At 40.1% G+C, this 26,810-nt stretch overlaps 1 protein-coding gene across 7 annotated transcripts in view; it reads left to right on the top strand.

Annotated features, from left to right (window-relative positions):
* LOC100879104 (uncharacterized) overlaps positions 1–26,810 on the top strand; it is a 66,804-nt gene that overhangs the window by 21,834 nt on the left and 18,160 nt on the right. For 5 of the 7 annotated variants that reach the window (XM_012280725.2, XM_076531696.1, XM_076531647.1 and 2 more), the window contains 3 exons: positions 278–424; positions 673–909; positions 1,465–8,207. In XM_012280725.2, coding sequence (XP_012136115.2) covers positions 278–424; positions 673–909; positions 1,465–5,795 — 4,715 coding nt within the window. In that variant the 3' untranslated portion in view covers positions 5,796–8,207. Of the gene's footprint in view, positions 1–277; positions 425–672; positions 910–1,464; positions 8,208–26,810 lie in introns of those variants that run through there. The other 2 variants (XM_076531454.1, XM_003701234.3) reach the window with 2 other exon arrangements.

Raw genomic sequence — 26,810 nt, 5'->3', positions numbered from 1 at the left:
TAAGACTTATCTTGCTGATTTAAAACTTTCTAGTCTCATACCTATTATTTTCTATATTTTTGTAACATTAAGGGTTTTTTCTATAACGTTAAAGGTCCAAGCACCTAAGACAAAATTCCGTTGAAATCTCGTATAAGACATTTTCTCGTCGAAACGAACAAAAAATTCCATCAAGACGTTCGAATTTTTTTGAACCGTCCTGGTGTATGTTTAAACGATGTAATAATTTGATCGATACGTAATTGGTTGTTCTTTTTCACGTTGTGAAACCCGTTAGTAGATCGTATACCGCAAACGATTGGGGCGCTGCAGGCAATGGCACCCAGCAGCGATCGAGAACGTCTCGCTTTGGATATTAGCACTTTGAAACAGCAGTACGCCAAGTTACAAGAACGCCAGCGACAGGCGCACATTATACTTTCCGGTAATTGCTGATTCTAATCGCTAATTTAGTTTTATACACGTTCAGATTTCAATATACCAAACCGACCCTTTTGTCAGCTTATATGCTTGCATTTTAATAACAGGCATTTACGCGATGATATTATGCAAACATTTAAGCTTATTGCCCGCTTTAAGTGTCCGGAGGTGTAGAATAAGAGTTATTGCAATGACGTACGCTCGTTGCAAATTCAACGGGAAGAAGAATGCATACGTTTTTTCTTGACGCAGCTGCATGTGCAAGGCAGACCATGGTACCACCTCCTACTTCTCAGGCCATGAATCATCTTTTAGTGGGCAAAAGTGCGCTTGTGAGTGGGAAGAATCGACCCTTGAGTCTACCTTCTGGTACTGCATCGACCAAGACGAGACCTACGACTCTAAATCAGAATCGAAGGGACAGACAAGGCGTCACTCTTCATTGGAAAGACACCAAGAAACTGAAACAGAAATCTTCCAACTCCTCAGGTATAGGTTGCGTTGTTCAAATCTTCGCGGAGTACAATCTCAACTTTTCTTTATAAAGATATTTCTTTATTGAAATACCGAGTATTGTCAGCATCGGTATTGTTCAATTAACATTTGATCAAACATAAAATATAAGTAATAGAAGCGAAAGTTTGTTGATCACATACATGGTTTTCTTTCGTATTTACTTTCAGACAATTCACTTGTACAATTATCTGCAATTATTTTTTAGAATTATACTTGAAAATTAATATTTTACTATTTCGTATGTGTTTCATCGATCGAGGATAAAGTATCGTCAGTCGATAATGTAGGATTTTACAATGAAAAACCTTTTGACCGACCTTATCGGCAGTTAGTATGAAACTGTTTTACCCACAGCAAGAAAGAACGATACCATCTCAATCTTACTTATCTCATGTTGGAAACATTGCATAAAATTTCAAATAATTTTATCTATATAAAGTCTGCATATGGAAGAATATTATCTACATATGGAAGGATTTATATGAATTGCAATACTTGTCAAAATATTTATATGCATTCAACTTGTAGATGTAGCAGAGGGCCACACAGCATCATACCAAGCCTCGGAAGAGCTGACATCTCCAAAACGAAACAACGCTGACAGCGACAGTGACAGCACATCCACCGAATTATGCGACGAGCCAGATCGGCTGAGCGACGTCGACAGTGAGGATCTTACGTCAGCTTCCGAGTCGTACGTTATAGCAGCTGACGAGGATAAAAGCAGTCGAGCGGATGGTTCACCGGTTCACGAAAAGGTCGACCGATTACCCGAAGAAAAAAATGGCTCGAATGATGTGGAGAGTTCAAAGGACTTGGAGGCTTCGGAAGAAAGTACCATGTCGATCGCGAAGATTACCGATCAGATCAGACGATTGTCGGCGGAGGATGACAATAATTCAATGGTTCCTCAAAAGTTCAGCGCGCAGAGCAAAGCGTCGCCGGACGATTCATCGATAGCAGTATTGGAAACGGAGAAGCCGATACCTAATTTATCGGTGGAATACAATTCGGATAGCGTTGTTAGAAAATCGTTGGTTTTGGACGAATACGATTACTTGAACGTCGGTAGTAGCACGATTAGCACGAAAGACGACGAAGTATTGGTCCACGAGAGGCATCGACCTAAAGAGACCACGAAGGAACTCGATCTACCTCGAGACGAAATCGTCACGATCAAGAAGGATCAAGAAGACAAATCACCTACGTTCCCTCGACAGGACACCGCCGCGTTCTCCAGTTACGTGACATCGTTAGACACGAAATATGATGAAGTAGTTGACAAAACAACCGATGATTCGCAGACGGATAACGAGAATCGTTTCAAGACGTCTTTCGATTTTTCTACCAGAGTTCCTCTAGAAATAAAGTCGTACGATGGTTCGAAGACGGGTAGTTTGATTAGTGACTCAACGAAAATCGAGAGAACGCTGTACTGCAAAACGTACGTGGGTCACCTGCCCATTTCACCAGTGACGGTCGATCAGAAATTAAGCAAGCTGACACCGACCATACATGCAACCGGTATCAGCGGATTGACTTCTGAACCCTCAACGAATGCAGTAACAACGATGGACAAGTCGTTCACCGATAGACTCCAGACTCAAACAAAAGTTTACTCGGACTTGCTGAAGAGTCCTAAGACACCGGACAGTAACAAGTCGTTCAGCTCGGGCGAAACTATGGGACCAGACTCGAGACCTTCCAGCTTAACGGTCAGCCCGAGGTCTCCGGTCAGGTCAGACTCTCGAGACTTCTCGATGGACAAGTCATTGTGTTCGTCTGTCAGTTCCGACTCGAAGACGTTGGTTCGTTCGATAGACTCGGATGTTACGAAGACGGACACGAAGAAGGGCTACGAGGTGTCCGGTTCGACGACCCCCATCAGCACCGATTCGTTGAAGAACAAGTCGGAGAGCAGTCCGAAGTTGGTGGTAAGCAGTTCCAGCGATTCGTGCAGCCCTGGTAAAATAAAGTCTTCCGAGAGGTCGTTCAGTTCGGACCTTCAATCGCCAATAAGTGCCAACTCCATAAAATATACCTCGAATTTCACTAGACGGGGCCAAGACGACGTTTCGGGCTCGTCGATGGATCTCAGCAGTGCCACTTCGCCGTTCTATCCGATATCGAATCCGAACCAGAAGACTCCGACGTCACCGTACAGCGGATCCAGACGAAGGTCCAGCTTAGACAGCACGGAAACCTCGCCTGAACAGAAATCGACCAGCTCGAAGGAGTCGAACAAGTACCTGGGTTATCAGAGCAAGTACGATTCGTTGAAGTCGTCTGATGTCAAATCTTCTGATATCATCGATAGCGTGCCTAGGAAGAGCGAGAGCTTCGTGAGGTCAGAGTTTAACGCGAAGAAGGACTCTACAACGAACTTGGTCAAAGACGGTGCTGATGATGTCAACTTCTATCAATCGGGCAGCAGCGACTATTTTCGCAAGGATAAGGACTTTCTAGATGACGGAGGAGATGATCCTCTGTCAGAGAAGGACGTGGTACCATCCTTGCCTAAGGAGAAACTAGACAAGCATTATATGAACTACCGATACAGGGACCGGTCGAAGTTGCTGGAGAGAAGTTCCAGTAGTCTGGACAGCAGGAGGTATGCGGACATGAAATCGTCTGCGTCCACGGATGAGTTCAGTACGTCGATGGTAAAGAAGAGATCCAGCGACATCTTGGAAGATATCAAACATCTGGAAGCCAAGGCCAACGAAGGATCCTCGGACAGCGGAATGCTGACGAAGAAGAGCAGTTACATTTGGGAGGATCTGAAGAGCCTGGAGGCTAGGAGGCAGGATACCTTCAGTAACTCGGCGAGCAACTTCTCCAAAAGACGTCTGGAGATACCGGATATAAACGTAACCGGTGAAGGCAGGAAATCGTACGTTATTCACCCGAAAATCAATATCGACGAGAACAGTGACAGCATATTGAAAACCGTGGCGTGTAGCAAAGATAACGGCGATGCCGATGACGGTAGAGAATCGAAGTTAGGCGTGTGGACGAAGGTGAAACCTCGAAAGAAGAGCGACAACGGACGTAGGAACAGTGATCGAGCTTTGAAGATCATTCAGGAGAATTCCGCGATACTTCAAAAGATTCTCGCTTGTCAGGCGAAGAAACGTTTGCCGGACCTCGAAGAGATATCCAAAGAGATCACTATTAGCCCCATCAATGAGGAAATCTCGAAGATCTTTAGTCCGATACTGGAGAAAATGGGATTGAATGAGCACGAGATAAACGAGGAGTTAGCGAGGATCAATTTCAAGGATTTCGACAATATGACGGCGACCAGTGTGTCGGAGTTCGACGCGAAAATTAACGAAGAGCTGTCAAAACTTTCGCTGATCGATGAAACTGAACAAATAGATCATTTCGACGTGGACGAGGTGATATCTCACGATTACTTGGACACTAGAGAAGCTCTGATAGATCGCAAGATAAACGAGGAACTGTCGAAACTGTTGGCGAATTACGAACAGCATTCTCCAGTCAGTATGGTGACCCTAGACAAGGGACCGTCCAGCCAGAACGTCAGCGAAATCGAGGGACTTGAACTATCCAGCATCTCCACGAACGTGTTCTCCTACAAATCATCCAACGATTCCATCGAAACCAGAAGCGACATGGGATCCGCGCAAGAACCATCCATCCCCGTTGACAAATTTCCCACGTATACGGAGAACGTATTGCCGTACACGGCGGTTTCCAAATACCGAGTAGACGATTCGTCACCGAAGAGCGACATAGACATCTACAGGGAGCTAGAGAAACTCGACAAAATCTCTTCTGCTCAAGTGTTACCCGACCCGATCCTGGAGCTCCCTCAGAAAGAATTCTCCTCCATTCCATACGTCCCTGACACGTCACCGTTCAAAGACGTGTCACCGTTAAGGTACACCGCCAAGCCGGTTCAGTACGACACGTCACCCTTGAAGACTTCTTACGATCCCTACAAAAGCTTTGACTTCAAACCCAAACTGTCACCTAAACACACACCCAGCAATCCGTTCGTGGCAACGACTTTTGAGAAAACCGTGATGGACCCCGCGTACGAGTACATCAACCACAAACCAGAAATCTCGATCAACACATACGACCTGCATTTAAAGAGTCCTATGATGACGAAGGAGTCGTTGGAGTTCCGAGTGAGATACGACGAGCAACCGGTCCGAGACGTCAGCACGGATTATATGTCCCTTCAAACCGACAGTAGACCCATCATCGGCTCGAATAAGTCGTCTCCATACTTCAGCAACGGCAACGGCGAACCGTTGACTCCCACCAAGTATATCGCCAAGGAGGACAGGTGTTTGGAGAGCGGCGGCACATCTTTCTTGGATTCTTCGGAGATCCTCCGTCGCAAGTACGATCAACTGTCTCCCAAGGAGTATTCCCACGGGAAGAGCGCGGAATACGACAAACACGCGAGCACGTTGTCCCCCATAGAGGCCGAAACGTACATGGGGTCGTATTTGGCGAACAGACACCGGGAACTCTTTCCTAGCGCCATCAATCACTATGCCTCGAAACTCTCGCCCGGTTTCGATGAATCGAAACGTCCCGTTTCTCATCCGGAGTTTCCGGGTAAAATAAACGTCGGGAAATACGCGGACATGCCCGACAGGACTGGATCGAGCAATTATAAAAAATCTTCTCTGAGTCTGGGTAACATAGGGCACTCGAGTAAAAAGGTGGAGGACAATTACGAGTCTGTGATCAGCCCGAAGTCCCAGTTCAATCCTTTCCCTGTCAGAAACACCACCAGGAAGCCGAAGGAACTCACGTTGAAATTGGGTCTTTATTCACCGAAGGGCACAGATTTGGGACAGTTGAAGAGATCATAGTGCAAGAAGGTAACGTTTTGTTTCTTTGGTTTCCGTGTCGTATCGACGATTGCGTCGATGAAAATGAATGGATTTTCTGTACAATTGTGCGAAGTGTGGTCGTCAGAGTGACCATGTAATGAAAAGTGGGCCTAAATCGTTGTTTCTCGTTCGTGGAGTCTGATGTTGCCAATCGTCGAAGTTAATGTTACCGGTCGTGTGGTGTTATAAGTTAGAGCATAAGTGCCGATGATGAAAACCTCGAAGTCTACTTTCGTCGGACGCGAGTATCCGAGGAAAAGAAATTTTAAAGAACGTGTATCGTTCTTCTAGATTTAAGGAAACGTTATATCGCGACGAACGCAATTTTCACGATTTATCTTCCTCTCTCCTAATCGTTAGCGACTTAAAGTCCGTTTTTCTCCGAGTCTTTATAGTCTACGAACGTTGACTAATTACCAGAACGTTTTCCTTTCCTTTTTTTTATGAATTCTGCTCGACGAGAACGCGCCCCGTCGTGAGACGAGAGAAAAAGCTTGCGGAACAGCGTGGAAATCCTCGACTAAACGATTTCTAACGCGATGCCTTCAATCTCCCTCCAATCACGCAGGAAATCTGGTTATCGCGGCTCGATCGTTCGGTAAATTGCTGTAAGTAGCTCGGAAATCGCACGAAGCTTCGTGAAAAAGAAACGTTGAAACGAAATGCCTTCCATTCCCTCAAACTCGGTTCCCATTTGCGCGAAGCGATCTCGCGTGCGATCGTAAATCGCGGGATCGATCGCGGGAACCGTGCTAACGCGAAATTTCCTTCGAACACAGATACATTATATAGAATAGTGATAGGCAACTGTGCCCGCGAGAGAGCTTCGATGTGCAAGTGGCACCCAGATGGTCGGTAGATTCACCAATTTAAAAATTTGAAAATTTTTATATTTTTACAACCCCAATTTCTATATCCTTGAATTTTTGAACCTTCAAATAAATTTTTACATCCCTCAATTTCTATATCCTCGAATCGATCAATTTTTATATCCCTCAATTTCTATAACCCCGAATTTCTGAATTTCCAGAAGTTCTGAATTTTCAAATTTCCCAATTTCCACATCCCTCAAATGTCTGCCTAACTTTCTAAATTTCTGCATCTCTCAAATGTCTAAATTTTTAAACGTCTAAATTTCTAAATTTCCAAACCTTCAAATTTTTAAATATCTATTTCCATCGCAGCCATGCACACCGTTGCCCTCTCGGGCGCCCGCTTGATGTGCCCGTCACCGACATAGCGCCACAGAAATTGTATAAAATTATCGAACCTGTTACAGCAGCTAACAGATAGAGCTTAATTTGTCCGTATTTTTGCGCAAACTTTCTCGTGCACAGGTGCAACAACAAAGTGTCACAAGCAAGCTGTACACACGAAAGGGGCAAGTGATGTTGAAACAAACTGTATATAACTACATAGTTGTTAATTGTATATTATTAAAAAGGAGAACAGAGAAAAATGGTGAGGATTGGAGCTTCGAAGTTGCTCGAGTCGATCTTTTTATATAAAATAAAAGTAGTATTTTTAGATGTTTCTAATATGAGATAATCCTCGTATTGTCGCCGCCAATGAACGTTCGAGCTTAGCCACGCTATGCTTATTCCTGATTACACTGACGAGTGTAGTGAGTTTTTGTGTATAGGGAAAATGGCGATGTTTGTGAGGGTAACTGAACATTCGCGTGTAAACGTTTACCCGGGAAAGTCGTATTGTTTGTCGAATACGAAAATGCCCCGTGCGAGCTAATTAACTCTAGAGTAAAAGCAAGCTAATTAACTAAGTATTAACTACCTAACTGCGTAGTAACTCTCGATTATTAACATTCTCACTGCGTGCGGTATTTGTTACGATTTTGTTGAAGTTACGATATTAATACTGTTATTAATGTTAATATTATCATTTATTATTTTACTCGATCGAAGGTTTATAGACCTTGCAATTACTCTGCAGCGAAAATATTGGAACCTTTTACGTCGCCATTTTGTCTAGGATAACGTACTATGCTCGACCGTGTATCATTCTTCTGTAGTTCTCATTTTTCATCACCGATTCGATTCAGAATTGATCTTTAACACGTTGACTGTGTATAGGTTATGGTGCAGGTTATTCAAAATACAGATAGTTTTTCATTTCTGTATAATCGATTCAATGTAGCTTTTAAAAGTTTCTTTCGATTTTGTTCTTCAATTTGAACGAATCTGAAGTGCCAATTGTCGGTGACCATGGTCAATGTGTTAAGAGTCATTCACCATTTTAAAGAAATGACACGTTCATTGCTTTGCAGTATTCTAATTAAGAGGATTTGCATGTTCTCTACGATACAAGCTGGTAGAATTTTTGATACCAAATATTACTTTGTCAATTTGAAATTGTTAATTTCAGAAATATTAATTGCGGAATATTATTAATATTCAGCGTTCATAACGAATGCAAAATTGAACTAAACGGCAGAAGACCAGGAACTTCTTTATTGAAATAACGAATTAGGTCAAAAGTTCAGACTGCTTTTCATACCGACAATTTACTCAAAATACTGTCTTAAAATGTTATGAAAGAAATACTCTTTTCTTTTACGGTTTGAAATTGAAAAATTTCTGCAAATTTACATGCATTACGATAGAGTTATAAATTGAGTTTTTAATGAAAACTTTTAGTTTTAGAACATGAGTGACACTTTTGAACCATCCCTCGGACAAACAACAAAGAAACGTAAAAGCGTACAGAGATAACCCGTGATTTATTTTTATCGGCTTGCATAGCGGTATAGATGTTGATCTGTCAATCATTACGTCCAATTTAATCACCGTTGGCAGGTAGACCCGTCAATTCGCAACTCGATGCGTGTAGATTTTTATACGCACCATTTTAAGCTCGAGGTATAAACTAGTCCGTTGATTTCGTAGAAAGCGAGGATCGATAAAAAAGAAAATTTCGATGTAGCTGCGTTAATGTGCCTCCAACGATCATCTCGCGAAAATTCGACTAAATCGTCGATACAAGAATCCAAGTAGAAATCCGCGCAAACATAGATAAGGCAATTCGTGCGGTCGTATACAGTCGCCATTTTCTCTGTCGAATTATTTTTCAAGAACCACGCTTCCAGAGGACATTTTTTGCTCGTCTTCGTTTATTCGCGAGAAAATTATCAAATTAATATATTTAACATTTGGATCACGATATGCAACGCTTCAACTGCAATTTTACGCTTGATTAACAAAATCGTATTAGCAAGACAGATTATGTCGATCGATGAAATTTTCAGTGACATTTACGACGTTTCAGTGATATTAATTCTTTCAATTTTGTAGCCATAATTGATTATATTAAATTTGTCGTAATTGTTTTCATTTGTTTTATGAGTCTATTCGCACATGTTGAATTATTTCGCAAATTTAACTAAAGTTTTTTCAAATTAATTCTAAAAAATATTGTCCCCGACGTTTGACTGCGCAGACCATTAAAGTGTTAATATCGTCCATTTATTCAATTGTATTCAAGTATTTAAAGCATTGTATTCAAGATTTTATTATCGATTAAATGAAAAGCTGGCCAATAATATTGACAAAGATGGTGTTGAAAATGTCATTGAAAATTTGGTTGATCGAAGACAGATTTAGCGGAACATTTAGTTGGCGAACGAAGACGAAGTCGAAGAAGAATTAATTGACTAGCGGACAACTTCAGTGAACCGAATCGGTAGAGGTTCGAAAGCCTGTGAGGAATAGAAAGTATTCGTAAAAAGGTGCTTTAACAAGGCATTGGCGCGTTAAAAGATGAAACTATCTAGTCGTAGGTAGTCGATAAGCAGTAGTAATTAATCGTTCGTCGTGTCTCGCGAATGATCGTTTTCGAAGGATGAGTCGACATCGATTAAACGTTTTTCATTTTCGTGTGTGATTTCGGAGCGGTTTGGTTAACTTTTGAATGACGATGGCCTGTTGCGAATTAGAATATTTGAAATTTGGCAAATTTGGTAATTTGGGAATTTGGGAATTTGGTAATTTGGGAATTTGGGAATTTGATAATTTGGGAGCTTGCCAATTTGGGAATTTGATAATTTGGGAGCTTGACAATTTGGGAATTTGATCATTTGGGAGCTTGATGATTTGGGAATTTAATAATTTGGGAGCTTGATGATTTGGGAATTTAATAATTTGGGAATTTGGGAATTTTGCAATTTGACAATTTGGAAGCTTGATAATTTAGTAATTTGGTAATTTGGGAATTTGACAATTTGGAAGCTTGATGATTTGGGAATTTAATAATTTGGGAATTTGGGAATTTTGCAATTTGACAATTTGGAAGCTTGATAATTTAGGAATTTGACAATTTGGAAGCTTCACAATTTGGGAATTTGGAAACTTAGTGATTTGGTGAATTAGGAATTTGAGAATTTGGGAATCGACGAACATAAGGATTTCAGAACTTAAAGTTTTGGTAACTTGGGAATTTGAAAATTTAGTATTAGAGAGAATTTGGGAATTTGTCAACTTAAAAATTGAGAAATTTAGAAATTTATAGAGTTGAATAAGGAATTTGAGAATTTAGAGATTTTACTATTTGAAAATTTAGAGAAGTACAAATAGTACAATTTAGAATTTGATAATTTAGAAAATCAAAAGTTGAAAAGTTAAAAATTTATAAAATCGAATATTAAGTCCTATATGAATCCTATAGAATCTGAAAATAATAATCTGAGATCTCTAAACTGTAAATTGCATATTGTATCAGCGAGCCTCCGTCAGTCAAACGTTAATAAAACCGATTTAAATTCATTCTCTTCTCAACAAGACCCTACTCGTTTCTCGTAAGATAACATTCCTGAATTTACCACAAAACCGCAATACAGAAACATACTGTTTTGACTCAAACTCTGAAAGAGGGAAGGTTGATTTAGTTGGAAGGAAGGAAGAATGTATTCAACGTATGCCCGCCTTCGTGTGACGATTGTTGCGAACGTCGATATGACGAGAGTACACGGATCCTACAAGAGAAATCATTTATAAAGAAACGTTATATTTACAAAAGGTGTGTATGAAGTTGTTACGTGACGTTTGTGAGAATTGTTGTAAATATCCGTGGATACGAGTCATGCCAGATATAAGACTGTATATTTGAAGAGCATAGAGATATAAGTCGTTATAAATAAATAAACGGAATAAATATATTGAGAGAGAGAGCAAAATTGAACTGTTTTTTTCAGACTTGTTTCACCGGTTATGTTTTTATCAAACAGTCCTGCATATTGTATTGTAACAAAAATTATTCCGTCGTTCCATATTTCTTTGCGTGTAAGATACATTTTATATTTAGCTCGTCTCCATTTTCACTTCAGAAACCAATATATTCTTAACCTGGTGCTTCAAAAATACATTTTACTGAATTTCTTTGTATTCATAGTTATACGTGACACGTATCGTGAGGTCATTAGATATGAAATTATAAATGAAACGCGAACTTTACTCCTTTGAAAAGAAGTCACTTATCTTTTATTGAGGTACTAATATTATCTGTACCGTATTATATGAGACCTGTATTATCTGAGGTCTTTAATGGTGGTGTCTATTTTGAAATACATTAGGTAGAAGTTTATTATTCACTTTATCGGTCGGGTTAGATTAGGTTAGGTTTCATCTTACACTAATCCTGCGGGGGAAAAATATTGAAGACTTTTTTCGTATAATACTTAATATGTATTTAATAATTAACATATATAATTTCAATATTTAATTCGTCTTACTCAATGTATGTTTAAAAATAAATTTTTACTGAGTAAAATCTATGTAGGGATGTAGACTACCTAATGAAATGTAACATATGTTCTGAAACACCCTGTATGTCCATAAGGCAACAAAGGAAGCAGACGGCCATTTATTTAGAGAGGTGAGGGCAGGTGTATAACCCTGGACACCTTTTGATTGGTAAACATGCATATTTTATCCTGTCTCGAAAATCGGATAACGTGTTGTCCGTATCAATTATTCTCGAAAACTCAACGCCGCTGATTAATGGGAACGGAGTTTTAATTGAAACGTAATCCCAATTAAAATCAGTTGGTGATCCCCTCCCCCGCACGAGCACGCGTAATCGCGTTAACGAAATGAGATGTCTACTCGAGCACAAGATACGGTCGTGTATTTTAAACTAGTCGTTCTGCGCAATTTCACGATACCTTCAGCAACAGAAAGGATCGTATTTCGAACTGTGAATATAGTTTCCCTTAACGTCTACATCGTAGTGAGCGAGCTGTAGTGTGCAATTTATAAGTTGCGATTTTCTTTGTACTTTTTTTTGGACACACAGAAAATCTTGAAAATTTGCAATTTAAGTATTTCTAGATTATTTGGAGTATTTTGATGCACACATTTTTCATGTTTTTAATTCTTTAATTTTTTATATTTTTGAATTTTAAGGTCACATGTTTTCACATTCTTAACTTTTTTAATTTATTTGTTAATTTTTTAGTTTCTTGATTTTTTGATTTCTTAATTTTGCAATTTCTTGATTTTTTCATTTTTCTATTTCTTAATTTTTTAATTTTTCAATTTCTTGATTTTTCTTCTTAATTTTGCAATTTTTTGATGTCTTAATTTTTCAATTTCTCAATTTCTCAATTTCTCAATTTCTCAATTTCTCAATTTCTCAATTTGTTAATTTTGTAATTTCTTGATTTCTTAATTTTTTAATTTCTTGATTTTTTGATGTTCAATTCTACATTTCGTCATTTCTTGCTCATGTATTATTAAAATTTCCGAATTCCCGATTTTATAAACTTCAAAAAGATTAAATGCTAATATTATTTGCCTTTCTCATAAACCTTTATCTCAGTATTCCCTTATTAGTATGAATATTTTTTTAATTAAAGGCACAGTTGGTTGGCAGTTAAACAATACACTAAATTGTAATAGCATTCTCTTTTCTCACGGATTTCCTTGTTTCTCTTTATTTTCGTGCCACTGATTTGCAACTGTGCTTTCATTTATAAATTAAAACGTATTCGAAGCAATTACATTTCCCTCGCTTTCAACGGAGAGTTATCCGGTCATTTTAAATTTTATTCAACGCTGCGTTTGTCGGTATCCATTTGAAATTCCTCTGACGTTGAAATTGTAATCCATTCGATGGGGATTGAAGCACATGCATTACCCTGCATAATTCCTGCAATCGAAAATATTGTTCCATTAATGATTCTGTTGAATTAAAAAAGAAAAGATTAGCAACGATTATTCCACTGCACGAGTAATTAAAAACTGCCGATAGCGAGAATTAATGTCCCAGCGAATTAAATAATCAGTGATTGGTAAATCGAATTCTCATTAAACAGCTTACGGGAAACAATATGGACGCTGAGAAAAAATATTCAAATTATTCATTTGGTAATGTGAAAATTGAGAAATTGGGCAAATAAGTACCAATGCGTGAAAATGCATTATACGAAACTAGCAATGCGTGAAAGTACAGTGCCTTAGTTACCATACGAAGAAATAGAGCGCGTGAAAATTTCACGCATGTGCTACGAGATTGCAATCCTACACACCATGTGTCAATAGAATTCATGAGACACTTGTGACAATAACGTAATCATACAACATATGGTAAGCGGGTGGCCATATAGCATAATTATGCAACGCGTGATAATGCAACACGAAACCATGGAATGCACAGTCACGCAACGTACAGCGATACCACGTATATTTCTGAAAAATTGACAGCATCCATCAAGCTGCGAGTACTTTTTCCGGGTAAAAAAAAAATGTGCGAATTGCTCGCTAGTCTCAGAATTTTCACGGGAATTACGTGACCGGTTCGTAGTTAATCAAACGAGAACCGTGAAAAAAAGTGGTAGAAGGTAAACGAATTTATTACGGGATAGATGAAAAAAAGGAGATATATTGAATGGAAGGATCGGAACGCGCGAATGGGACGGTGTCCAATCGACGAACCGACGCGTTATGGACGGGCAAACTGTCGAATTGTCATTTTGCCAAACGGATAAATTGCTGGAACGGATATCTCATCGAACGGACAAATTGCTGAATATGTTGTGTCGCCAATAAGCGACCGATCCGTATAGGGTCCTGCATTAAACCATGCTGAATGGATTTATTAAACTTTTGTACTCTTTCGTGAAGCCGAGTCAGCGCGGGTTTGACGTTCTCAAAGCGAGCGTACTGATCAGGGATCCGGCTAAAATGAAACAAAAATATTGAATGCGATAGATTTCGACGTATCTGAAACACCGTCCATCGAATTCATGGTAGTCATTGTACGACAATTTATGCTTTCGTTTGCGTTTTGTTTGGTTGATTGAAAGACCTGTCAAATTTCACTGTATATTTTTCGCGCGGGGAACAGTAATGCGGACTGTCGGGAACAGTTATTAAATTGACAAATAAAACCGAGACTCTTTCCGACATTCCTGCTTTGTAATCTCTCAAATTTTACAGAGAAGCGGAGGAATGGAAAATGTGACGGATGATGAGTTATTTGTATTGCGATTATAGTAGTTTGAAAATGCAATGCGTCGTATTTCCACGCACCGTATTTCCACGCGTCGTATCTCCACGCGCCGTATTTCTACGTGTCGTATCTCCACGCGTCGTATTCCTATGCGCCATATTTCCACGCGTTGTATCTCCACGCGCCGAATTTCAATGCGTTGATTACCTACGCACCGTGTTTTCACACGTTGTACCTCCACGCGTCGTATTTCCACACGTCGTATCCCTATGCGCCATATTTCCACGCGTCGTATCTCCACGCACCGTATTCCTACGCGTCGTATTCCAACACGCCGTATTTCCACGCTTTGTATCTCCACGCGTCGAATTTCAATGCGTTGATAATCTACGCACCGTATTTCCACGCATCGTATCCCTATGCGCCATATTTCCACGCGTCGTATCTCCACGCGCCGAATTTCTATGCGTTGATAACCTATGCATCGTATTTCCACGCGTCGTATCTCCACGCGCCGTATTTCTACGCGTTGATAACCTACGCACCGTATTCCCACGCGTCGTATTCCAACACGCCGTATTTCCACGCTTTGTATCTCCACGCGCCGAATTTCAATGCGTTGATAATCTACGCACCGCATTTCCACGCGTCGTATCCCTCTGCGCCATATTTCCACGCGTCGTATCTCCACGTACCGTATTCCCACGCGTCGTATTCCAACACGCCGTATTTCCACGCTTTGTATCTCCACGCGCCGAATTTCTATGCGTTGATAACCTATGCATCGTATTTCCACGTATCGTATCTCCACGCGCCGTACTTCTACGCGTTGATAACCTACGCACCGTATTTCCACGCGTCGTACCTCCACGCACCGTATTTCCATGCGTTGTATCCCCACGCGTCCTATTTTCACGCGTCATATCTTTACCATTTCGCTCCTCATACTTCCACATACCCTAAAATCCCTCCCTCAACTGGAACATCCATCTAATTTAATACGAAAACCTTACCCTTCACTTAACAATAACCTAAAATTAATGACCGTAATTTTATCGCGCTTGGCAAATGTGTGTCACCGATCAAGGATAGTAAGAATTGTACGCGACCCAAAAAGCGGGACGAAGAAGTTAGGTGAACAGTACAGTGGCAGTTGGTAAATGATAAGAAAAAGTAGGAAAGAAAACAAGCTTGACTAATTGCGAACACTTTTCAGGAGTTTAAAACAGCTTGACAAGAGTCCTTGGAACGAGAAAATCTTCTCTGTTTCGTCCTCCCTTTAAATCTCGCGAAAAATCTCGTTACGATGACTGTATTATGTAGCAAATTGCGACGAGCAATCTTGAGAACACGCAAAGCTCGATGAAAATGGTAAAAAAGATAGGGAGAAAAAAACATTGCAAAACAACCTCAGAGTTTTCTCCAATCATCGAACTTCCATCTCGCGATTCTCGTTGCAGCTTGAATCGTGGACTGGTTACAAGAGCTGAAAAAACGAGCGTACAAAGCAACGGAAAGAAACAAAGAATCCGGGGGACCGAGAAATAATGGTAAAGCTGAAACGCTAAATGGTAAGAAAAACGAGAGACGGGAACAAGAAACGTTACGGGGAAGGAGTAAAAAAGGGTATACAAAGAGAAGAAATGGCAACAGAAATCTTAGCAAAGGCGGACGCAGAAGGGAGTAACACTGTGACGTAGGTACGCCAGGTAATATGTACCTATCCTGTTATGGAAATGAGCATGACCGAAGGTGTGTGCACTAGCGCACCAGCACTATTGCAACCTAAAGACACCCGTTGCATCTGTAATGTCGTTGCTGTGCTTCCAGCTCTCTCGTTTCTTGCACTCATATCTCGTCCATTGACAATACGTTCTGGACGCTTCTGAATTCCCAGTTACACGCCGTGAATCTTATTACCAGATCGAAATGAACGACAGAAATGACGTGGGTTATTTGTTGCGTCCCAGATTGCGATTTTAGAGCCAAATAGAGATGCTATCGGGTTTGATGTATCTACACATAAATCTGAGCCAAATTCGAAAGAGTTTGACGGTATTCGATGTAGAGGACTCACGCAATGGAATTATTTATATCTGCTGTCGAATGCGTATGGATTTATATATAGTTTGTAAGACACATTTGACGATTTGGATGTTAGATATTTTTGTGAAATTATATTTTTATTCAGTTGAATTCCTGAGTTACATTTGTCGAATCTACAAATACCGAAATTAAAAAATTCCTAACTCTTCAAATCTTCAAATTGTAAATTTCTGAAACTATTACATCTTCAAATTGTCCCTCAAATTGACTCCTAAACCCACAAAATTCAACATTTTTAAATATTCAAACTCCAAATCTTCAAATTCGCAAATTTCCTGAGAAGCTCCGACTCCACAGCCCCCGAAACGGGGAAATATCGAGTGTCTTCTGTACTCGAACAAAAAGACCGTCTCACGGAATGAGTCATTAGTATCTTCAATATCGTATCTCAATACTTCAGGAATATTTTGAAAAATCCATTGGTGTGAAATAGAAAATATGCAATTTATGCATTATCGAACCATTTTTATTGGGGAAACATGAATCCTGTAAAAATCGAGTTTTCGAAATGACTGAAAACTGGTAGCGAGGAACGCAATTGATCTGCATTGTAATGGGAAAATTTGAAAGTGAACGGACCCTAGCGTTCGCGCGAGTTACCAAACCATTTTCGAGAAAATTTCGAACGGAGAAATGTGGTTGGCCGGACGTAGGCAACGTCGATCTGCATTTTAATACGAAAATACACGGGGGAGAAGATGGTAACGTTGTAACGGGAAAGATAAAATGGTTTCACTTGTACAGGTCGGTCGATATAGAAGTTCAAACTGTTTTGTACAGATTCGACCATCGGAATTCATACATCGTCGCCTCGGTTTCCACGAGCATTCATTACTGGGATTAGAGACTTGTATCTTCGATTCACTGGCTCAATTAACAGAATTGAATCAAATAAAAACGGTCAGAAGCTTGTCAATTTTACTTCTATGTACTGATTTTACATACCGTTGTAATGTACTGATTCCATATACAAAATCATCTCCAAATTTTGAACCTGTGTTAAGAATATTCTGACGCAAATTATTAAGACTGAATTAAAAATAATATTACAAAATATCTTCTTGCAATTCAAATTTTTTCATTTAGCACAACTTTGATTCCTATGTATACTGTACAAAATGAAAATAATGATAAACTTGCTGTTTTGTAGGTTAACTTCTAATGATCTTGATCTTGACCTTATTTTTATATATGTACAAAAATTCTTTCGCACAAAAATATTTAACAAAATCAAATATCATTCGTTGCTCGTTCTAAATATTTTTTATTAATGCGAATTGTATTATGAGCAACTTACAATTATCAAAGTTCCTGAAATTACAGATGTTTGGTAGTTTATTGAATAGCGGATGATCTTGCATGATGGACGGAAGACAGAGCAGCACGCATTACAATACGAGCGTGAAAGTTACAGGAATATCGATCAAAATCTGGGACATGGTATCCTATCCAACCAGCATCTAGTTGTATTGAATTGATGTTGAATTGATAGTAGCGAAATATACGGAAGCGCGCGAGCGCGTTACACAGGTCGCTCGTTGTCTACTTGGAATTATGCAATCAAATGACACAATGGTTCAACTATTATGTATCAGCCAAGCGACCAACTTGCCCGCAATGAATACAACGGTGACAATGCCAGGTCTCGTCTCTTCTCCTGTCTGTTGCAGCAATGGCGGGTTCGATATTGCCGAATTCTCGTGAATAATAATTGTTCCACCGAAGGGACTCGCTGTGACGTGTGTCATTAAAAATCTGATCGTCCTGCAATATTCGCAATCCATCGATGTTTGCTTCCTTTAGGTTCAATTCGGTTATATGTCAATTTCGGTATTGTAGGTTAGGTTTCAGTATTTCAGCATCAATTTGAGTTATGATTCTGTACCTTAGTATTAGGTTAAGATGGGTTCCAGTATTTCAGTATTTGGATAACTTAGATTTCAGCATTTCTGTATTAAGTTAAAATGGGTTACAGTATTTCAGTATTAGGTCAGGTTAAGATTCAGTATTCCTTTAATAGGTTAGGTTCAGATTCAGTGCTGTAATAATTGGTTAGCTTAGGTTTCAGTATTTTAGTATTAGGTTAGGTTAAGATTCAGTATTTCACTTATAGGTTAGGTTAAGTTTCAGTATTTTAATATTTGATTAGTTCAAGTTTCAGTAGTTTAATATTTCTTTAGGTTAAGTTTCAGTATTTCAATATTCTGTTAGGTTATGTTTCAATACACTAATAGTATCCTATCTTAATTTGAATCATTGAAGGACCTTAAGTTCGATTTTCTGCAGACTTCTTTCGCAAAGATGGAAATACTTGATCGACAACAGCTTCAATCAAATACAATAGAAAAAATCTGTACTGTTGAGCAAACACTTATCCACCCTTATCGGGGTCCTAAGGGTGTTGATGATTCCAAGGATTTGTGCACGAGGGGGATTGAAAGGTCCTGAGGGATTGATCATTCCGAGGCTAGCCAGATTTCTAACACCTTCGTAATGTCGAGATTCTCCCCAAGAACTTCGACCCTTGTCCTTTCGGCCAAATATTTGTGAACCTCAGAACCTTCGCAAACTTTCAAACCCTTCGAATTCTTTTACTGCGACTTCAAAGCCGTGACCATTGTTCAGATTTAATGATAACTATTAGTCTAATTCATAGTCATGGCATTAGAAAATTTGCAAACTTGAATCGTTCACGTTATCAAAGCTCATCAAACCTAACTAAACAAGTTGCACCTCAAATTTCTTCCAAAAAAATGCATTATAATTTTCCAAGAGTATTTTCCAAATCCCAAATAATCACACAAAACTTGAATCAGATTATCGCTCCAAAGTTCACGACCCCTTTGAAAAGAAGCATAGGTCTGTTTCATGATTAAAATCGTGTCTGAAATAATATGTGCCTTCTGGCAGTTCGTGAAAGAATCGTTGGAATTTTGATGAATGTTTCCGTTACTGGGGCTACCGGCCACCCTCCCGTAGTCTAGCATCGGTTAAAGGGAAAGTGCAATGGGATGTTTAAATTTGTAAAGGTAATAATCGGCTGACGGCTTCAATTGAGATAAGAGAACCTCTGCCTTTTGGCAAGGAGCATTAGCATTGAAACATCGGCGTGGAACTGAGGCTCCGCTGATGCGGAAATGAAGTTGCAGCAGGGAGGATAAAAGTTGCGGACGATAGGCAGCCGTCTGCGCCGTTTTTTTCATCCAGCAGAGTGGAATCGCCAACGCATCACCATTATTGAAAGATGCAGACTCGCGTTAACACAAGGAGGAGATGCCGGACCCGCTGCTCGAAAACTTTTCATTCGTTTGAATTACCCGCCCGGATGAATACATGAAAAAAGAGGGTGAGATCGCGGGAGGAAGAGCGACCAAGTGGTGCTCGTTGCGTGATCTCGGAAATGGTAAATGAGAACGGGGCAAGAGATTATCATCGAAACGCTATCGTCGAAAAAGGCAACTCTTTGAATCGCGGATTGATTAGCGGAAAAACGCGATATAGAAATAATGAACCTCGGAATTATCGGAACCTTTGATAGCTGCTGGTTAAAATTAGAAGCTTTTTACCTGGTTCTCGTGAATAATATCTTTGAATGTTATCTTTTATGAATAATTCTTTGCTGGACAAGTTATATTACGAGAAGAGATTTTATATATTTTTGCATACAATCAACTTTTTATAGGTTAGGTAAGATTTTTAAGGAAAATGTATATTTAGTAATTAATTGCTATAGAAATTGCTTTTATAATAGACTGGTTTATCGCGATTGATTAACTAGAAAACAAAGTTTTTAATTAAATTTCTATTCGAGAAAATGACTGCAGATAATTACTCTGGGAGTTGAATATTGAACATTTTTGACATAAATGTATTTGAACACAGAAAAGTAGAAGGTAGTAGCATTTAATAATAGAAAAAGGTAAATCCAACTTGTTATTCTACAGCAAAAATATCTTCAAACGTAAAAGATTAAAATAGATTATAATATAATGGGTGCAATATAACATAATATAATGTTGACACGCGGTGCAACATCGCACAATATAACGTTGATATATGATATAAATATAACACAATATAATGTTGATATATAACATGAACAAAACATAATATAATGTTGATATACGATGCAACATAATGCGTCTTGCAATATGACGAATTATACAATATTTCATAACAGGAACGTGATTTTGCACACCAAGTAACTTCCGCGAAGTGCAAATTTTCCCAATAATAATCAGTGTTCCAAAAGCCAAATGTGCTAACATTAGCGATAATTAGTTGAACGTGATCATTGAATCACGAGCTGAAACAACTATGGAGTCTGAACATATCATTACCCCTAATTGATTTCCTATTCATTGAATCGTAGGAATGATAACACGTTTGGGAACAGGGTATCAAAACACCCCTCGAGGCGGACCACGGACCTTAATGCCCGTTCTTATTGGTCGCTCTAATGATGGCTGGGGTCGAACTTCGTCTTCTGTCCCCAAAATTCCTTCGTGCACCTGCCAACGATTATTACTCATCGTCGAATACTTCCATCAAGAGTGCTCCGATCCTCGGACGAGTTTCGATAATGATGCAAATGCCTCTTGGCATCGCCTGCATCGATGATGAGCAGGGCGCGTGAAAGCGCAGTGCACGCACCATGGATTACGATTTATAAATTTTAAAATAATGAAACGCTAAATTTTCAAATTTTTTAAATTCTAAATTTTCAAGACACGAAACTCAGAAATCCTCACATCTCAAAGCTCAACATCTCAAATTTCAATTTTCCAAATCCACATGTCCCAAATTCACATATCCCAAATCACCATATCCCATATCCCCACATTCCAAATTCCCACATTTCAAATTCTCACATCCCAAATTCCCACATCCCAAATTCCAACTTCCCAAATCCATATATCCCAGATTCCCACATTCCAAGTCCACATATCCCAAATCCACATATCCTAAATCCACATGTCCCAAATCTCCACATCCCATATGCCCACATTCCAAATTCCCACATCCCAAATTCTCACATCCTAAATTCCCACATCCGAAATTCCAACTTCCCAAATCCACATATCCCAAATTCCCACATTCCAAATTCTCACATCCCAAATCCACATATCCCAAATCTCCACGTCTCAAATTTTTAAACCCTCAAATCTCGAAGCTCCCAAATTTAGAAATGCCCTGAACTCCTAAATTTCCAAATTGAATATAACCAAATTCCCAAACCCTCAAATCCTAAAATCCCCAAGTCCCCAAATTTCCAAATCCCCACATGCTCAATCTCCCAACCCCCAAACCGCCCAATCCATAAATTTCTCAAACTCCCAAATTTTCATATTAAAAAATTTGAAATATGTGGCCCGCAGGCACCTCCTCGGGCACACGATGCACCCGTCACTGTTTTGCATTCATAAACAGGTAACTATCGGTCGAAGAAGCCGGCTTCCGCAAGATGTTGGTACGATTATCGCGCGTATAATATGTGGCTTGTTCGACGGTCGGAGTAATGGCGATACACGACAAACGATCGTGATCTCTTACGAATTTTAATCGGGATCTCCGGGTAAAGTGATGGGAAACGGAGGCGAGCAGAAACGAACGGGTTTTGTCGTGTTAATGGCGAGATAAACGCCGTCGTAAGATTTAATCCTGTCGTGCGCTCGAATGTGCCCGAGCGCTGTAAAATATCGGCGAAATTAATTCCTCCGTGATTTACACATCGAACGATGAAGTTTATGCCGGCGTACGAACAGCGGCGGAATTAATATCTGCGTTGCTTCAACAGCGGAATATTGTTTATTAACGCCGACGCGGCAGAAAATAGTAACTGACATTGTTTGATCAGCGAGATTAGGTTGATTCTTTAATCCCGCGTTTAGCTACCGTTCGAATAACAGTTTCATTGTATTCCGAACGTTCGGCGTTTCATATTTCGCTTCTGGTGCTAACAATACGTTCGCGTTTCGTGCCGATAATGCCGCATCAGTGAATTCAAAATGATATGCCGTCAATGCGTGTCGATAAAACGGCGTTATGTATCTTAACAATCACAGTTTTATCGCATTCGTTCCAGATATTGTTTTCGCGAACGTTCATGATTAATTAATTTTCAACACCGGCCGCCATTTTATTATTGAAAATGGGCATCAAAGTAGCTAACAGAAATGACAGGTCTGTTCTTACCGAGGAACTTTAACCCTTGAACGTTAAATAACCCGATTTTTGCATTTTTGTAAAAGATGCAATTCGAAACAGTTAATAACAAAATTGCACTTTTAAATTATAAAGTAAAATGTGTATTTATTGCTGCACAGAATTTTCACGGTAAAATGAAGCAGTATTGTCCTCGTACACAATAAAGGTTTCAAAAAATGGAAGAGGAAAAAGCTGTAACTATATTTTACCAGCAACACGACCTATATCAACTTTTTATACTTGCATTACTTTTCGAGAAACGAAAAGTTTTTAAATGGAATGCTATAAATTTCATACAAAAGTACGTGTCAAGGTGAATTTATTCGTGTAGTATAATTATGCTCTTTAAGATTACGCAAAGGCAGAAATGAAAGAAATGTAACCGATAAAATAACAGAGACCACACATTTCGTAAACTATGTACGTGGTCATCAGTTGATGCAGTTTATCCGGATGGTCGGCGACGCATGGTATGACACTCTGCTCGGTACTTTTATTCCTGTAATTAGCGTTAAAATAGTTCCTTGTATTACACGACTTTCATCTCGTTCCTCGCGTAACATCTAGGGTGTTAATTTTTAAATATCCCGCGGAGCACACAATTTCGTGTAATGCATACCTGAAAAAGACTGGCCGCAGAAACTTCTCCCTCGATACCTCTCGCTGTTTAATTCTCGCAGTGTGTAGTTCTGTGAATAAAATTAGCACCTCCGTTACACGTTCCGGCTTAATACGGACAACTTATTACCGTCTACCTGCAATATTCACAAAGATTCCGGTATCTCGACTTACGAGGAGATTCCAGTCGTCTTTTGTTCCGAACGTAATAAAGTTATTAAAGTTAATAAAGGACATTCGTTGCTACGTTATCAGGTTCATACATTTGCAAACACACCGAGCTGTAACTCCGATAACGAAGCTCATTCTGCATTCCCTCTTCCAGCCAGACAATTCTCATGATTCCCGAAACGGATATTGCATTACCACGATCCGTTGGACCGGCCGTGAACGAGCTGAATTCCCTCCTCGATCCAGCGAACTAAAAGAAAGATAATCCCAGGACGGGCCAGGCCTTCGCGTAAAAGTATTTCTTCGACACTCTCCGTTAAAAATGTTCCGTGGAAATAGTTCAGGGGAACAAGTTTGTCGCGAGAAACTTTGCAATCACGACAAAAGGGACGAACGCGTGATGCACGCGTGACTTCTTGTACTTTGCTCAGACGGCGGACTCCATTTTCTCGAGCGTGGACTACGCGAGACGGAAACTGTTTCGTACAGGTCCTTTTGTCTCCGTGGCGACCATTCCTTTAAAGGTTTGAGTGGTTTCGCGAAAGAATAGTCGTGGAAGTTCGCTTTGACCGGTTAAGGTATAATTTTCGGATACTTCCCGACCACTTTCATCCCTGGCCGCTTGTCAGCCAAACCAATTTCGCGTCGAGAACTTTAGAACGGAGCTCATTGGCGGAGCGGCCAAAAGAAGTTCAAGCAAGAGTGTACCGCTTCGCTCGGAATATTAAATCCACCCGGAAATACACGGGGAACCAGGTGAATCGCCTTCCCTGACAACCGAAACGATATTTTCAACTGATCGATACCGGATGCTGACTCGGCCGAGACTTAAATCCCTTTTATATCGTACTTTCCAAGTTTCATAACCGGAATACTTTTTCGAATCAGTCATCTTTCGTGATACACTTATTCATACCGCTTATGTACTTTAACAAATCCAAAAGGGTCAACATTCTGAATCGTCAAATTTTTAGTTTAACTTCACACATTTCGAAAGATGATCATTAAAAAAATGTTGAGTTATCAAGTTGTCAAATTATCGAGCTACTTATAAAGTCTCAACCAGTGCCCCTTCCGTCTCGTCTCCTCAATCAGTCTTCCGTACCTTATTCACTGCCTTGCTTAACAACACATCTCTGCAACGTGGTCTGAAACATACCTTTGTAACATGTCTGTGCAACGTGCTCAGCAACATACCTCTGTAACATGTCTCAGCAACATGTCTGCCTCGTGTCTGCATCACGTCTTTGCAACATATTTCTGCAACATATCTAACAACATTCCTGGCATCATGCCTAGTATCATACCTAGCAACATGCTTAGCAACATGTCCCGATGCCTGAAATTCCGTATCGAACTAACAAAAGAGCGTCAGCTCGCTTCGAGATTCATATTCACAGGAGTATAAAGGGCGTCGAACAGAGAGAAAACCGCACGTGTTTCCGTAGGAAAGCAACTTGCAGATATATATTCTCACGGGAGAAGACGGGAGTCCCCGGCTTCGCCGAATAAATTGCGTGCCGTTTTATTTACGTCTTCACGCAAGCTGGATACAAAAGGCGGACAGAAGAAGCGCACCGCAGTTTCCAATGGCAGTGCAAAGCGGCGGATGTTCGACGAAAGAAACGCTTCTTCGCTTCTTCCCCCTCGATACACGGTATGGACGTTTATACCTATTTTTCCTACGTGCCTCTCGCGGCCTGCATTCATCTTCCGTTCATTCAAACGACGCTCTGCCGGGGAAACTCTTGGCTATTTTACCGCATTTGTCCTTGTATGAGCTCAGACCCTCATTCTGTCGACCTTCTTGTATTTTCCTGGTTAATCATTCTTGACGATTTATTTTTGAAGGTTATTTATTTGCCAGGAAACAATACGCTGGTAATTTTGATTTTGATAGGTGTGTGCTTATTTTCAATATTAGGATGATGTGTCTGGATGTTGCGAATATAGCTATCATTAACTAGCCACAATATTACATTCATCTGAAACTTGACGCTAGACCTTATGTTAGTGTTCTTATCACGACACAGTGACTGTATGTGACCTGTGCTACAAATTCAACTACATCAATCATTTATGAGAACAATAGACGAAAGGAACATATGAGAACTCTTTGTAGATTAAAAGATTAAATTTATCCTTAACAATCTGTATGTCAGTGTGTCTGATCGCAAACGTCAGTTTCCACTGCGACGGTCAAAAGGTATTCCACACACGTACCACAATTTCATGATATTAATAATCGGGTAAAGAATACAACCGTTCAATTAAAAGGTCACAATTAACATGTTCAAAGACATTCCTTCTCGCAGCATTCGAAGAAACGACAAAGAGGTCCAGCAAAGGGCGAGTACACTTAACATTCCAGCGGCGTACAGCCGTAGATAGCGTTACGGCGTCATTAAACAGCGCCGAATATTTGCATTATAATGGAACACCGAGGCCGTGATTCATTGAGTTCGTCTGGTTCGTTATTAATGGCCCTGGGCTGCACGGATATCGTCGCGCGAGTCGCATTGTGTGTCAGTCCGAGTATACCCGTTCCTCCGGCTACACGGTTCCCTTTCGCATTAACATAAGCACCGTATCTCTCAGGGTGTCAGTCGAAGACACCGGCCTCTGGCATTCGTATACTTTCTGCTCCCTGTTCGGATCACAGAGTCGAGCACCTCTAATGATGACGTCGTTCGAACCGATGCATTCTAAATGCCGACACGCCTCTAAATTAGTGTCTCTTCTAGAACGACCCAAAGAGTACGTCAACCCTGGTGACGCGCAAAAAGAGCCGCGACCAGTTTACTCCTTTGCTCCGTTTTAAATTGTACGTACGCAGGAAGAGGATGTTCGACTCGCGTGGTCGACGTCCGTTACCCGCGTCACCGCCTCGAAAGCCGAACGACGTGAATGAGAAGAGGGTAACAATGTAATTCGCTCCTCCGCTTCGATGCGAGAGACACTTGTGCAGCGTATCCGGAGATCGATGAACTCAGAGGCATGCGATTCTGCATCGAACAGATTTTTTTTATTCCTTCTGAAATTGCGCTTCTGAGAAGAGCACCAATTTTTGAACGAGAACGTTGGAGCTACCTGGATTTTTTGGAGTGGAGAAGCTGCTGCGGAGGATTTATTGAGCGTCAGGGGAGTGTCAAGCACTTGCCTGAATGTTTGGGGATGTCAGGAATTGGGGACTTTGGGAATTATTTTGGTAGTTTGGGATCGGTGATATTTGAAGAGTTGGAGATTTAGAGATATGGAAATTTGGAAAATTTCAAAGTCAAGGTATATTACATTGCTATTATTTTGTACCTAATTTTGAAACAAAATGAACATTCAATCTTCATAAAATCCATTTTCAATTTTACTCTATATTATCTCAAAATCCGTATATTTCAACCACAAATGCCTGTGATATTTCAATAACTCGCCTAA

This window comes from Megachile rotundata, chromosome 1 (genome assembly GCF_050947335.1).
Source record: "Megachile rotundata isolate GNS110a chromosome 1, iyMegRotu1, whole genome shotgun sequence".
Classification (NCBI taxonomy): Eukaryota; Metazoa; Arthropoda; class Insecta; order Hymenoptera; family Megachilidae; genus Megachile; species Megachile rotundata.
This window is presented reverse-complemented; position numbering and strand designations above follow the sequence as displayed.